The 15,198-nt window shown below is 43.4% G+C and overlaps 1 protein-coding gene across 2 annotated transcripts in view; it reads right to left on the bottom strand.

The window, feature by feature from the left end:
- ARHGEF3 (Rho guanine nucleotide exchange factor 3) overlaps positions 1–15,198 on the bottom strand; it is a 139,188-nt gene that overhangs the window by 85,818 nt on the left and 38,172 nt on the right. For both annotated transcript variants that reach the window (XM_026723740.2, XM_087923848.1), the window contains exon 3: positions 7,031–7,094. In XM_026723740.2, coding sequence (XP_026579525.2) covers positions 7,031–7,094 — 64 coding nt within the window. The remainder of the gene's footprint in view (positions 1–7,030; positions 7,095–15,198) is intronic.

Genomic DNA, 15,198 nt, shown 5'->3' with positions numbered 1-15,198 from the left:
GATTTACGATGTGCTTCCCTGCACGCTGTGGGCGCGCGTCTGTAAATCATCATCAGCATGTTGTGTGCAGAGAAGCAGCCTTTCAAAAAGCCCTTTTTTCCTGCTTTTTTAATTGCAGTTGTGCCTCGCACGGCAGCTGAAGTTGTAAAAATCAAGAAATAAAGGTCAGGTAAGAGCCTGGGTGGGTGGGTAGGCAAAAACATCAGCAGACATAGAACCAACAGACACAGAACCTGTTCTTCAGAGCTACAGGGTCTACAGAGGTGGACAGAACTGGTAGAAACCCACCCCTGGCCTTAGCTATCATGGACCTCAACCACCTGCTGATTGTCAAAGAGGAGACCTTGCGCCCCTGAGTGGTAGGCTGAAAGGAAACAAAGAGGGCCTCTGTTTTCTTGAAGGGAGAGGTACACTGTAAATATGTACACAGGGCTCGTCTAACGTCAAGCTGGTGCCATTGGCACTCAAGGTCCCAAGTTGACCTTGAACAAAAGTTCAGGAGAATTAGTTCCTGTGCCCTGTGGATGGCCAAATTAACTTTTGGGGTGAACGTTGGATCTGGATGAAGAACTACTCTGTCAGAATGAAAAATACAGAGATCCTGTCTGATTGACAGGGTGGCTAGCTCCAAAATTCATCTTGCTGATGTTATTGCCACTAGGAAAGCTACTTTGTATGTGAGAAGATGGAGACTCGTAGCCTTCAGGGGTTCGAAGGGAGCTTTTGTGAGTGTATTGAGAACCCTGTTAAGGTCCCAAGTCGGATAATGGTGCACCACAGGGGGTCGTAAATTTGTGGCACCACAAATAAAGCTGCGTATACATGGATGATGTGAGATGGATTGCAATTCTCCCCAGGTGATAACCGAAGCTAGAGCCACTATCTGTCTTTGCAAGGTGTTCGGTGAGAGACCCTTGTCAAGGCCTTCTTGTAGCAACTCCAGTACTTGTGTCACTGATGGGGAGGTGGGATCAATGAGAGATTTAACACACCATCTACAAAAAATAGTCCAAGTGGCATTGTATATATGACTTATTGAAGGGCACCTGGCCACCTGTATGGTGGAGAAAGTCTTTTGCTTTTCAGATGTCTCCGCTCAACCTCCATACAGCAAGGTGGAGCCATTGTGGGTCCGGATGTTGAATCTGACCCTGGGTGAGGGACTCTGTCCAGCGGAATTCTCCATGGATTCTTCCCTGAGACCTGCGAACCATGGACATCTGGGCCAGTAATGGAGCCACCAACAACAATTCTGGTCTCTCTTCCAGGAGCTTCTATATCACCTTGGGAATCACTGGAAGTGGAGGGAATGCATAAAGAAGACCTGGGGGCCAACGGCAGCAGAGGGCATTGGCGTTTTCTGCTCCTTGAGATGGGTACCTGGAGATGAACCTGGGGAGTTGAGAATTGAAAGGAGAGGCAAACAGGTCTATGGAAGTTTGACCGAATCTCAGGACTGCTTCCTGAAACAGACTTGGATGCAGGCACCATTCCGCCTAATCAATGGTGGCCCTGTTTAACCAGTCCACCTGGGTTTGACAGACTCAATATGTGCTCCGCCTTGATGAAGAGCAGGTTGCTTTCTGCCCAATGGCACAATCTCTCCACTTCTTTCATAAGTTGTTTGGAATGTGTGCCCCCCTGTCTGTTTATGTGAGCCTTTGTTGTGACGTTCTCAGTCAAAATAAGGACGTGTTGGTTCCAAATTTATGGAAGGAAATTGTGAAGAGCCAGATGGGCTGCTCTGAGCTCCAGCCAATTTATGCCGCACGATTGTTCTATTGAGGACCAACAACCCTGGGCTGTGAGAACTGGCAGTGTGCCCCCCCTCCAGACAGGCTGGCATCTGTCGTAATAGTGAGTCTGTGGGGTTCTTTGAAATGGCAACCCTTGTTGATGGTTGGCCTGGTCCACCAGTGAAGGGATATGAGAACTTTCAATGGTACGTTGACCCGGGACTTGGAGTTGCTTTTTCCTGACCACTGGTTCGGAAGCAGGAACCACTGCAGGGTTTTACCGTGAAGTCGAGTCCAGGGAACAATAGAGATACATGAAATCATCTTCTCTAATAACTTAGGTAAGTTGGCCAGGGGTACCCACTTAAGCGTTCTGATCTCTGACTAAATGTCTAATGCTGTCTTGTCTGTCTGGTGAGAGGAGAACCTTCCTTGCCTTGTCTACAATGGCTCCCAGGTGAATCAATCGAGTCGATGGACTCAAATGGCTCTTTGCTCAGTTTATGGAAAACCCATGTTCTTCTAGGGTTTGCAATGTGATCTGAATACTGCCTGTTGGGTGGATGCTGACAAGAGTAAGATGTCATCAAGACAGCACTGTAGCCAGATGGGCCTACTGCTGAGCTGGGCGGCCAAAGCTGTGAAAACTTTCGTAAAGGTTCTAGGGGCAGAAGCTAAACCAAATGGGAGTGCTACATACTCATATGATTATTATAACAAAATCTAAGAAATTTGCTGTGAGATGGCCTAATTGGGATATGTAAATACGCCTCATCAAATCTATTGACGTTAGGATGTCACCCTAACGCTGAGCAGAATAGATTGCAAAGTGCTCATTTTAAATTTACAATAGACCAGTAAACAGTTGTGGCATTTTAAATGTAAAATTGCTCTCCATCCCCCCAAACACTTTGGAATGACAAACAGATGTGAGTAAAATCCTTGACCTCTCTGATTTGGATTCACCGGTTGAATGCCTCGGATTTCTAGTAAACAAAGTATAGTTGTTTCCATAAAAGTCCTTTTCTAGAGGAAGGGCAAGACATGAAGAGGTTCAAGGGAGTGGAGTGAAATTCTAGTGCTAGGCCGAATCTAATGGTCTCTCTGACCATCAGATGTTGAAGAGTCCCATTGGTCCGTGAAGAGTTTAAGCCCTCTGCAAATGGGAGCGTTGGTATTGTCCCTATTTGGAACGGCAGAATGACCCGTTTCCTGCCCCTCGGAAAGATCTCTTGGCTTGTCCTCCCCTCCTATTTCTGTCCCCAAAGTAAGTTCTATCCAACTGCTGCCCTGGTCTAAATCCTGAGGTTCTCTGAAATCTTGGGGAATATGGTCCCTGGTAGAAGGGACGAAAGCAACCCCTCCGAAAGGACTGGGTATTTCTGCTATCTGATTTCCAAAAAAGAGAGGGGAGGATCTTTTTCTTATTTCTAGTTTCAATCAGTAGCGGATCAAGGGCAGAGTCAAACAGTTTTTCTCCTGAAATGGGGGATGAGGCAAGGTTCCACTTGTGCTTGGTGTCAGCTTGCCAGTATCTAAGCCATAGTAATCACCTCACTGTAACCTGTGATGCTATGGCTCTGGATGAAAATTTAACCGCATTGAATGGTGCATCCGCGGAGAATTCTGCGGCTGTGATCAGTTTGGCTATGTCCTGATGCACCCTTATATTAGAGGTCGGAATAGTTTCCCTTTTATGAGAAAAGATCTCATAAAAAAGGATGCGGCTGTGGCTGCTCTTACTGCCCACACATCTGACTGATGTGCCTTACAAAGAGCTAACTCAGCCCTTTTGTCCTCCGTTTTAAGCGCCTCCTCGGCTTCAATAGGGATAGTGGAGGAAAACGCTAGGGCTACTATGGGGTCGTCAACCTCTGGTGTATTGAGGGAGTTTGTGAAATCCAATGCCAGATTATAAAACTTCCTATCATATCCTGTAGGGGCAGGGTACACTGCTGCTGAAACCCATTGTTTATGTACCGGTCCAAGAACATGTGTAGGACTAGGATTATGTCCGCCTCAGCAACTCGTTGGGAAAAAATTAAATCCTCTGACTTCTCCTGCAACGTTGTAGGTTGGACAGGGGGAGTCGACCTGTCCAGGCGTGCAGTGTTTTTAGCTTGAACAAGAGTGACTTAAATAACTTAACAGCAGAACAGACCTGTAAATGTCGGTTGATCGGGGATGAGGCCCTCATCATCTGACATGCCTTTTTCTAGGGGATCTGCCTCAGACAAGGTGGGGTCACTATCGTGTGCTGACCCTGACTCAGCTTGTTTCATTTGGTCATCTTGATCATCCTCATTTTGAAAGCCCTGAAGAAGTATGTCTGAGATACCAGAAATCTGCCCTTGGGGTTGTACCTGAGGGTAGTGCTGTTCCATCCTGCTTAGTGACTACAACAAGTGGGAATCATCATCAAAGGTCACAGGTTGCTGTCTGGCCAGGACGGTCTGCTGCACCCCCACTGCGATACCTCATTGCTATTTCCATCCAAGCTTTCATCCTCACAGGTATCTCATCCAGGAGGACCTCTTCTTGTCGAAGTCCAGCCACTGTTGGGGTGAATGTGGCCTTGGGGGCCCTTCGTATAACTGGGATTACCCTTGAGGTACTCAATTGGACTTACAAGACCGTACTGCGCCTGGATGGCATGGACAGATCCAGGGGAGGGTTGGAGGCCCATACTGACTTAGGTGGGGAGGAAGCCTGAGAGGCTCTCTCAGTCTCCCGCATGCACTTTTTCATATGTTTTTCCAGTGTATTCTGGCGCCTCTTGGCATCTTTCTCTGCAGCCCTGGAAGTTTCCCTGGAATTTTTTGACTTGCTCTTGGTTTTAGACATTGCCTTTGAGGCTGTTGCTCTAGAGCTACTACCACTTGCCATTGTGACAAAGGTTAGAGTACTAATGTAAATGGAGGCTATAGCGTGGGACGGTTGGCATGTCCAGGGGCCTGTTCCAGGGAGGGACAGGGAACTCTTAATAACAATTTGCTCCCCCATTTTGTATTTATTTATTTAAATAATAACTTCTGTTAATAAGGACCAGTAATACTGCTGATTAAGTATATTTTCTACTGAATTTGATCAAATTAGCCAAATTTTGAGAACACCTGATAGGCCAGATAAAAGGTTTTAAATTTACTGGCCTACAACAGCTGCCATGTACAGGGGGACTCAGGCCTTGGTGCTCACTGTTGTGCTGCTGGGTAAATTGAGCTGTGAGGGTTAAAGCAACTACTGTTCTCCTAGAAGATCTCCAAAGTGGAGAAAAAGGGAACTTAACTCTCCTGGGTTTCTGCAATGAAAAACCTCACTTGAAAACAATTCCTCTCTTCAGCCTGTAATACGGTGCCGAGCATCACCACACGGTTCGTAATTGGAAAGATGGTGCTGGCAGTTAATTTTGGTGCACAAAAATCTGGTACCAGCAGCAATCTTACACCGTGTGGGGAAGTAGCCTGAAAATGGCTTCCCTCAGCAATCTAAACTGGCAAGCAGGGATTATGCAGGTGCTAATGCCTGCACCCCAATCGGCATCCTCTGAGAGGAGAATAAGCCTAGGAGCACTTATTACGCTGTTTAACTCAGGTTGCGTCGCTTGCAACGCCTCTGCGAGGCTGGGAGTCGCGATGGCAAGTGGTGATTGTTTTATTTTGGGCTGGAGGAGACGCGGCTGAAGCTGATGCCTCCGACAGCCCTGGGGTTGTCGAGAACGCTCCCTGGTGTTTTTAAGAGTCCTGACAGTCAGCTGAGATAAAAGGAACTGTTCTGGCTCTTTTGACTTCCGGATGACTCATAGAGTCTGGAGGAGATAAGATCAATTCAAACCTGAGGTTTTGAGGGTAGTTTTGCTCTTATTCTGGCCAAGGGAAGATAATAAAGCTGCCTATCACCACGAGGCTGAGCTAAAACTGGGGATGCTACGGAGGAGTCCCATGGAGGAGGAGAAGCATCCTCATAATTACAGATACAGATAATCAGAGTTGGAAGGCACCTTGTAGGTCATCTAGTCCAACCCTCCACCGAAGCGGGAGACCCTACACCATTTCTGACAAATGGCAGTCCAATCTCTTCTTGAAAGTCTCAAGTGATGGCGCTCCCATCCCAATTAAGCCCAGCCTATCACAGCAGGGACTGAAGCACCTCCCACTACTGGATGCTTCACAGCTCATTGGAGAAAGGCCAGTCAGATACTCTGCCCTAAACAGGTCCTTCCCTAATTATGAACAATTCCATCTATTATGAAGGACAGATTAGCATATTTTACATTCTAGAGAACAGCTTCCCAATTTTGGCAACTTTAAGGACCCAGAATTTCAATTCCAGTATTTCCCAACTAGTCATGCTGGGAGTTAAAGTGCCTTTAAGTTATCAAGATTGGGAACCCTTGCTCTAGAGATGCTCGGTCCATAGGATTCAACACTCAGAATCCTTACAAAATTTGAAATGAAATGTATTTTTAATACAAGAGAAGAAAATTATTAAATATAGCATTGAAGCAACCTTATTACATTAATTATATGAAATCAAACCACATTTATTTTTTATCCTGGGTTAAATTACTTTGTGAACTATGCCTTCTGCATGCTGCTCAAAGGCCATATGCAACTCCCAACCTGGACAAAGTTATACACTCCTATACTATACATATGGAGCACTGGTGGTGCAATGGTTAGATTGCAGAATTGCAGGCTAATTCTGCCCACAGCCAAGAGTTCGATCCTAATAGACTCATGGTTGAGTCAAACTTCCATCCTTCCGATATTGTTAAAATGAGGAGCCAGGTTGTTGGGGAAAATACGCTGACACTATAAACCATTCAGAAAGCGCTATAAAGTACTATGGGGAGGTATGTAAATCTAAGCGCTATTGCTATATATATAGGACCCATTCTTCCCTTATGAATACAATTCCTCTTTCCCTCATTAATCATAGAGAAAGAATTGAATTAAAGTAGCCTGGTTTACCTGATAGGGATGAGATTTCCCATCTAGGAAGGGGAACAAGTGTAAAGTCTGGATAAGGTTACAGTTATTAATGTCCTCAGGCATTTTTGATTATATAAAAAGTAAACTACCTGGATAAAAAAAATGAAACAAGCCGAATATCTGTATCAATTTGGCTCCTGTAAAGAAATACAAATTGAGTGACTGTTTTGAACTTAAATTCTGTAGAATGGCCTCATCTTACCTTAGGTGACATTGCAATTATGCTCTGGTGGATAGAATCAGATACCAGAAAGAAAACCTACATATATATTATATACTAATCATTAAAATAGAAGCACTTACCCCTCTGAAATTCCAGGCTTTTGTGGAAGGAAACAAGGAAAAGTTGTGCTGTTGTTCTTTAGGCCTGTAAGATGCAAAGAACAACATGTTTTTTTTATCCTTTTGATTCTATCACCAGTTCTTGATGGCCCCTCTGGATTTATATACACAATACTAATATGCTAGGTAAATTAAGTTTAAACTGTATGGAGGCTTATTTATTTTACAGCTTTTAAACATACCAAGGGGAATAAAGTTAGTTATGTAATAAATGTTAATACTCAGGTGGAAGCAAGGAAAACTTGCAAGCAGGGGTGGGGGGGTGCAGCTTCATGATCCAAATCCTGCCCCCTTTGATCCGTGTCTTGAGGATTATAACTAGTCTCTGTTGTTGATGTTGCTCAGTTTTTGTTTTTGCTTTGTTTCTTTGCTTGTTTACCATGCATATTCTGTATTTCTTTATTTCCATCTAGGTGTTATTCAGACTTTTGTAGCCCAGGTAGAGTAATTATAATAAATCCCCAAGAGGAGTCCCAACACTGTCATGATACAAAATTGATTTACAACAATTCTTCAAGCATTTGTTCGTTTCCCCAAATCTCCTGAACAGAATTGAGACACTATTAAATCGGCAGGATTAGAAACAGATAATGTATTTACTGCCAGGAAAGGCAAAGATTAATAAACTACAGATATTTAGTGTAATATAAATTAATAGGTGACATATAAAGGTAGTCCTTGTTTAGCAACTGCCTTGGACAGTGACCATATGCAGTTATTACAGTGATGAAAGAGTAACTTTGCAACCAATGCCTGCTTTTATCACTTCTGCAGCATCTCACTCTCAATCATGTGTTTGCCATTCTAGTCAATTAGTATGCATGGTTCCTGCTTGAGCATTTTTCTTTTCTTTTTCGCTCTTGGAAAATGACTGCCTAAACCATCTCTCTTCCTGAGCTGCTTTTCTCCATAGCATAGCACATCCCTAAAATATGCTAACGATTAATTAATAAGAAAAGCTCTGTAAACTTAGCGCCTCCTGCCAGCTTGTATTTCTGCCTGACACGGACAAGAACCTAATCAATTTCATGCTAAAAGATTTTATTTATCTCCTAAGCAGCTCATAGCATGCAGCTGCAAGCAAGCTAGGAAATAGCCAGCATCAGCACATTCCTTGTTACATGTGTTCCCTATTTTGTGCCTGCTTACTCTCTTGTAATCCTCTCCTCTCCAATGAATGTAAATACAAACATCAATTCTCTTCTGGCTAATTATCTTAGCACCTGGATGAATATTCCAAAGGATATGAGAGTAGGTAAAAAAGGGTTAAGATTTGCTGTTTTACCCAGCTTCCTGTGAGTTAAGTTCTGGAAACTCTCCTTGCTGTTTAGGCTAACCTAGCTGTTTGGAGGTCAAATCCTTTTGATGCTGTAAAGCAAAGGAAAGCTGAAGTATAAACTGTTCTCATAGACATAGTTATGTAATTTTCACTTAGTGACAATTCACTAAAGACTCAATCACCAGAACCAATTACAGTCATTAAACAACACCTATCTGTAGCCAGAGACCACACATGGTATAAATGAGCCCAACTATCTTGCTGGGAGAACTAGGATTCTGTGTACATTCACAACCTGACTTTTTTTTCCTGTGTAGATTGTTTTCTTAATCCCTCTTTTTCACATTTTTATGTGAAAAAGAAATTATATATACTTTTACTAGGGATGTAAGAAATTAGGGGAAAACAAGTTACTTATATTATGCAAATAAGGGTTCTTATTAACCCAGCCAAGGCCCATTTTGGGAATCCTGGCATTCGAGTAACAGACCTGCTATAGGACTGGATTTCCTGCAAAAGCAATTCTTTCTAATAGTATAGCTTATGTTCCTTAAAATACATGGCAAATAATTTGTAGGACTGATTTTTGTGCATTTTTAAAGCTAATGCTATTTAATGCATCCAATAATTCTTCATAGTTTGTGAGAAGTATGATTAATATTCAAACCATTTGGAAACCAGAGTGATTTATTATGATTTACATTAAGCATCTGACATTAAACATCTGACTTGTTTAGAGCTATACTGTGAAGATTTAGAACAGAGGTGTCAAACTGGCAGCCCATGGACCATGCACCATGTGGAGGCCAAGCCCACCCCAGCTTTGTGAAGGGGGAAATCGTCAGGAAACATGATGTGACAGCAACATGATGTAACGAGTTTGACACCTGTGATTTAGAGGATTTGGGTTTTTTTTTCTCAGCTGGCATTCTCACAGAGGTGTTACTTGTGTGTACTAAATACACCTTTTAGAAGTTGATGTAAGACATATTCTTGAAGATGCAGTGGTGTCAACCAAAGATTTGCAACATTTTGTGTGGTTGAATTTTATACTGAGTCAATAAAGTGATCTTGCAGATATTATTGAATAAATATGCAGTCCCTGTTTTACCAGGAAAGATGAATATGAATGTAGGACACTTCAAAGTATGTAGTATTAAGCCTGCAGCATAATTCCTTAAAAGCTCTAGAAGTAAAATTAAGCCTCAGCTGTTGTGTTAGTTTGTATACAGATGGAGTTTTAATCAAAGGAGTAGCCAGAAACCCCAGCAGTAAGGTTCTCACATTATACTTGTGTTGCTTCCTCTCAACAATTATTAAAACAGCAAGAAAACAAAACTCTTATATAGCCTATATACAGGTCAACATTTAACATGAATTGTACATGTTAAAGAAAGTTTCCATTTATGGCTACAGAACAATTCTACAATAACAAAACAAGAATGATACAAGTTTAAAGAAAACAGGGCAAGCTTACCATAAACACATTAGAATCAAGTATACCTTTACTATTAATAGCAATACCACTTAGACTTATATACCGCTTTATAGTGCTTTACAGCCCCCTCTAAGCAGTTTACAGAGTCAGCATATTGCCCCCAACAATCTGGGTCCTCATTTTACCACCTCAGAAGGATGCAAGGCTGAGTCAACCTTGAGCCTGCTGAGATTCGATCTGCCAAATTGCAGGCAGCTAGCTACAGCAGAAGTAGCCTGCAGTACTGCACTCTAACCACAGCGCCACCGGGGCTCTGTTAAAATCAATGCTTATATAAAAAGCACTTTAAGGGATTCAAATCACTAAGTTTTCAGTACTTTAATGCTTAGTAAGTGTTAGGTTGTTCAGTACAGATATATGGACTAGCAAACTGCATAATAAAATGGAAATTATTCAAATATTTCCTTAACTCAAATCTACAGCTTTTAGACATCTCAGCAAAATGTGTTATGTGTTAAGTTGCCTCATCAAATGCATGTTGACTAAAATGACATATTAACTAAAACAGATTTCCAATTGGGAACTCATGACAGGCTTTCAAATTCTTGCAGCTTCACAACCCCACTATCTTCCAGAGTGGCTAAAAAAGGACTAATATACCACTGGACAACAGAAGTATCCTGCACAAATTAACAGAAGTACTTCAAACTTGCCTCTTTTAAAAGCAAGTATTTAAAATTAATAACTGAGGAAACATCACATCTTCTTTATGGAAATTATTAGCTTATTTACCCCAAAAGAAGATGACTTTAAACAATTTTTATAGGAGATGAGCCTGAGGGAGAAGTAAAGCACATCATTAGACTTGAATCCCTTCGTGCTCATAAGAGATCTAAGTCAAGTCCACCTTCAATTCCACAGACTTTTATCTAAAATCAATTTGCTTTGATTGTCAGCAGTTCAGATTCTTGTAGAGAATGTTAATAAACCTATATTATTTGAACAGCCTTGGCTCCTGATCTTCTGCGTTTAAAATGATTCTCCCAAAGAAAATTATGCAGGAAAATGTTTTCAATCAGCAAATCTTAGGTAAGATATCCATTTTAAAATTATTTATTAGGGCAAAATTCCTGGTCTTCCTTCCAAGCAAAAACAGTACTGTATACAGAAAATTAATACACTGTATTATTTAAAAAAACTAGTATATACCACCCTCTGGTGTTCAAATTGGCTAGGTCTTCATTTTCACAAAGGATAGTCTGCTGAAAGAAAAAGAATGGCTCACAATGCCTTTTTAAAAAAGCTTCTTTGTTGTGTTATGGTGAAGTATGTGCTTTACTGCATCTGTTTTCAAATTCTTTATTTGTAATATTGGCCAATTTTTATAATTTCTGACACACATAAGTCTGTATGTGCTGTCGGCACTTTTATGACTGGTGATCCATGAAGAATACACAAGGAATTTCCTTTTTCTGAACAAAAAAAGGCATCCTATAAAGATTTGAAGCATGTGAGAACAATATTCTTTTTCAGAATACTGTATATTCAGTTTGAGAGGTTGAGATATTTGGTTCACATATATTATACTTTGCAGCATTTTTGTTACCAAGCTAGCTTAATATGGCTTCTTTGTATCTTCTTTATTTCAAAAAATGACTTTTTCTGTCCTTTTGTTCTAATTTGTTATAAATGTAAGATACAGTGGAGCCTTGGTCCTCGTCAGTAATTTGTTCCATAAGATGAGCCAAATATTCAAACTGATGAGTAAAGAGAAAAGTGTCGTTGGTTCTTGCCTGATACAACCTTTCTCTTTGAATGAAAATAGCATCCAGGATTGGGTTATCAGTCGCTGCTTGCTGATTGGACTGAATCTGTCAGATCTTTGAGGACACTCCCCTGTTGCTAAGGGTGCCCCAGAAATTGGCGAAGGAATAGTGACAGACTGACATGTTTTCTTGTTGTAATAACGTGCTCCACTGGATTCGGAACGACCCACATCAGAGTGGGGCTGGATTCTATCTCCACCCAAAGAGGTCAAAGTTCATATCAGGCAAGAACCAATGACCCTTCTCCATTGTGGTAGAAATAGCATCCAGGAATGGGACATACCAAAGCTGACTGTCCTACGGTGGGCCTAGTGCAGTCCCCTAGACAGGGGTGGGCCTGCTCATTGAGATCCCTGCTCAATTGAAGTCAATTGAAGCTACTGGGGTTCCTGGTGTAAATCTGGTCCCTGACTGAGAGACATTCTGTCCACCGGCATCCTCCAAGGGTGGGACACAGATAGGTTTACTAAGTCTGCAAACCATGGCCTTCTGGGCCAATAAGGAGCCACAAGTATGAGTTCTGCTCTTTCCCCCAAAGGTTTCTGAATCACCCTTAGGATCAGGGGCAGAGGAGGAAAGGCAGAGAGAAGCTCCCTCGACCAAGGACTGCATAAGGCATCTCTCCCTTCCGCCCCCAGAATCGCAAACCTGGAGTAGAATCTCGGGAGTTGCACGTTGTCCTGAGAGGTGAAGAGATGCACTGCTGGCAGACCAAAGCGCTCTGACAGCTCCTGAAACAAAGTGGGGTGCAAACGCCACTCTGTGTGGTCTATGGTGGCTCTGTTAAGCCAGTCAGCCTCAACATTGGTTACATCTGCAATGTGCTCAGCTCTGAGCAATACCTGGTGCCCCTCCGCTCATAGGCAGAGCTGTTCTGCTTCCAGCATCACTGGTCTTGAATGTGTTCCCCCTTGGCGATTAATATGCGCCTTGGTTGACACATTGTCAGTTAAGACCAGGATGTCCCTATCTGAAACTGTGTCCTCTAATTGCCTCAGGGCCAGATGGATCACCCTAAGTTCTAGCCAATTAATTTTATGGCTCAAATCTGCCTGGGACCATTGTCCCTGAACCATCCTGGATTGGAGATGGGTTCCCCAGCCAAAAAGGCTGGCATCTGTGGTCAGCACCAGCCTGTCAGGGTACTTGAATAAGAGCCTTAAGGAAGGGGCCTCAGAAGACCACCACTGAAAGGACTTAATGACTTGCAGAGTTAATCTGACCTGGGAATGGGAGCAACTCCTACCTGTCCTCTGATAAGGGAGAAGAAACCGTTGGAGTGCCCTGGCATGCAATCTAGCCCAGGGCACTATATTAATGCATGACATCATCTTACCCAGGAGTTTAGAAAATATAGCCAGGGGTACCCTGTTCTTAGATTTTACTTGCCCAATCAACTCCCTGATATTCTTCTGACTCTCCTGGGATAAGGACACCCTGCAGGAAATGGTATCTATTATAGCTCCCAGATGGAGCAAACTATTGGTGGGAGTGAAGTGACTCTTGGCCTTGTTGACAGAGAAGCCATGTTCCTGGAGCACCTGAATGGTGATCTCTAAATTTTCTGCTGCTCAAGATGGGAGGATGATTGGACCAGTATATCATTCAGATAGCACTGGACTCTGACTGGAATGGCCTAAGGTGGGCCGCCAGAGCTGCCAATAGCTTCATAAATGTTCTGGGAACAGATGAAAGCCCAAAGGGCAAAACCCTGTACCGAAAATGCCTACTGTTATAGCAGAACCTGAGGAATTCCTAAGGGCCAGAAGAATGGGAACATGAAGGTAGACCTCAGTTAAATCTATGGAGATAAAGAAATCCCCTTCCCTAATTTCCTTCAGAATAGACTGGAGAGAATACATCTTAAACCACCTGTATTTTATCCAGTGGTTAAGATGCTTCAAATCCAGAATTGCCCTCCATCCCCCCGAGGCCTTTGGGATTACAACCAAGATGGAATAAAATCCCATACCTTGTTGGGTCTCAGGCACCGGCTGAATAGCCTGGATCTCCAGCAGGTGCTGAATAGCTTTTTCCATGAGGACCTTTCTCTGTTTTTAGAAACAGGACAACAAATGAAAAACCTCGGGGGGTATAGAGAGGAACTCTAGGGAAAGGTCCGAAAATGGACCATCTCCAGGACCCAGGTGTCTGTGGTTACTTCCTCCCAGCGCCTAGCAAACAAGACCAGATGTCCCCCAATGGGAGGGTTGACAGCAGGTTTATCTGGATTGTCGGAAGGGACAACCCCCAGCCCCCTGAAAGGACCACTTGTTATTAAGTGGGTGATTTCTACCTGTCCTGTCCTGAGGTTGATCCTGCCTGGGGATGAAAGGCCTCTGGGGTCTAGAAACCCCCCTCCAGCTTTGGGTGTCCTATAGTAGGGATGTCTGAAATAAGGCACCGATCGGAAGTCACCCCTTCTGGATCTGGAAGGTAAGATCTTCCCCTTGTCTTGGAGTCCACCAGCACCTTGTCCAGGGCTTCTCCAAACAATTTTTCCCCCTTAAAGGGGACAGTGGCCAACCTCCATTTATGTCTCATATCAGCCTGCCATTGCCTGAGTTAGAGCAGGCGGCGAGAGACTATAGCCAATCCTATCATCTTAGAGGCAAATGTGGCTACACTGAGAGTGGCATCAGCTGAGAACTCCACAGATGCTAGGAGCTTATTTATATGCTGGTGTGACCTGACATACTCAAGTAGAATTCTCTCTTGCAAGATGAGAGATGCCCTGTTGAAAAAGGATGCGGCCGTGGAACCTTTCTGTTCCTCCTCTCCCTCGAAGTCAGTCTCCAACAGGGTCATGACACCTTCTCTGCCCATGCTGCTGACTGATGGGTTCTCTGTAACATTTGTTCAGTCCTCTTGTCCTCTGCCTTCAACAAGTCCTCGGGCTCCCCAGGAATATCAGAGTTGGATTGTACGGCCGCTACTGGGGCATCCACAGCGGGCACTTCTAGGCTTTGGAGAAATCAGCTCCCACACTGAACAACCTTCTGTCCAGGGAGGAAGGGCTTGGACCTGACCCAAGACAAGACCACTGCCTTTGGATGACTGTTGTGAACATCTTTGGCACAGGGATGACATCTGCTGTTATGGTCTTTTCCGAAAACAATGGGTCATTGGGGTCTTCGGAAGGATCTGTTGGCTCCTGTGGTTCAGGAGCCATGCCTAGCCCTGTGGCATTAAAGAGGAACGACTTGAATATGGCAGGCTGGAAAAGGCCTGAAATTGCAGTTTGGTCAGAATCAAGGCCCTCATCAGAATAATTTCTATATATCAGCTGCCCTATGTCAGATGGATTGTAATGAGTACTCCCAGAAGGAACATAAGAAGCAGACCCTGACTGAATGGAGAGATCATCCTCATAATGAGGATGTCTCCTGCTATGCTTTGAGGAGGAAACTGAAGCCTCAGAAGGTGATTGCCTGGTTTGTTTTAAGACAGCTGATACACCCTGCTTCACTGTCTCAGCTAACAGAGCCTGCATGTTAAATTGGAATTCCGGCTCTTGTCCCGCTGATGTGGAAGTAAAGGTGGTCTCAGGGGCCACTCTGGTTCTATGGGCAAACAAAAAAGAAAC

Source organism: Pseudonaja textilis, chromosome 2 (assembly GCF_049901715.1).
Source record: "Pseudonaja textilis isolate UNSWEBS1 chromosome 2, rPseTex1.2, whole genome shotgun sequence".
Taxonomy (NCBI): Eukaryota; Metazoa; Chordata; class Lepidosauria; order Squamata; family Elapidae; genus Pseudonaja; species Pseudonaja textilis.
Note: the sequence above shows the minus strand (reverse complement) of the source record. Positions and strands in the feature narration are given on the sequence as shown.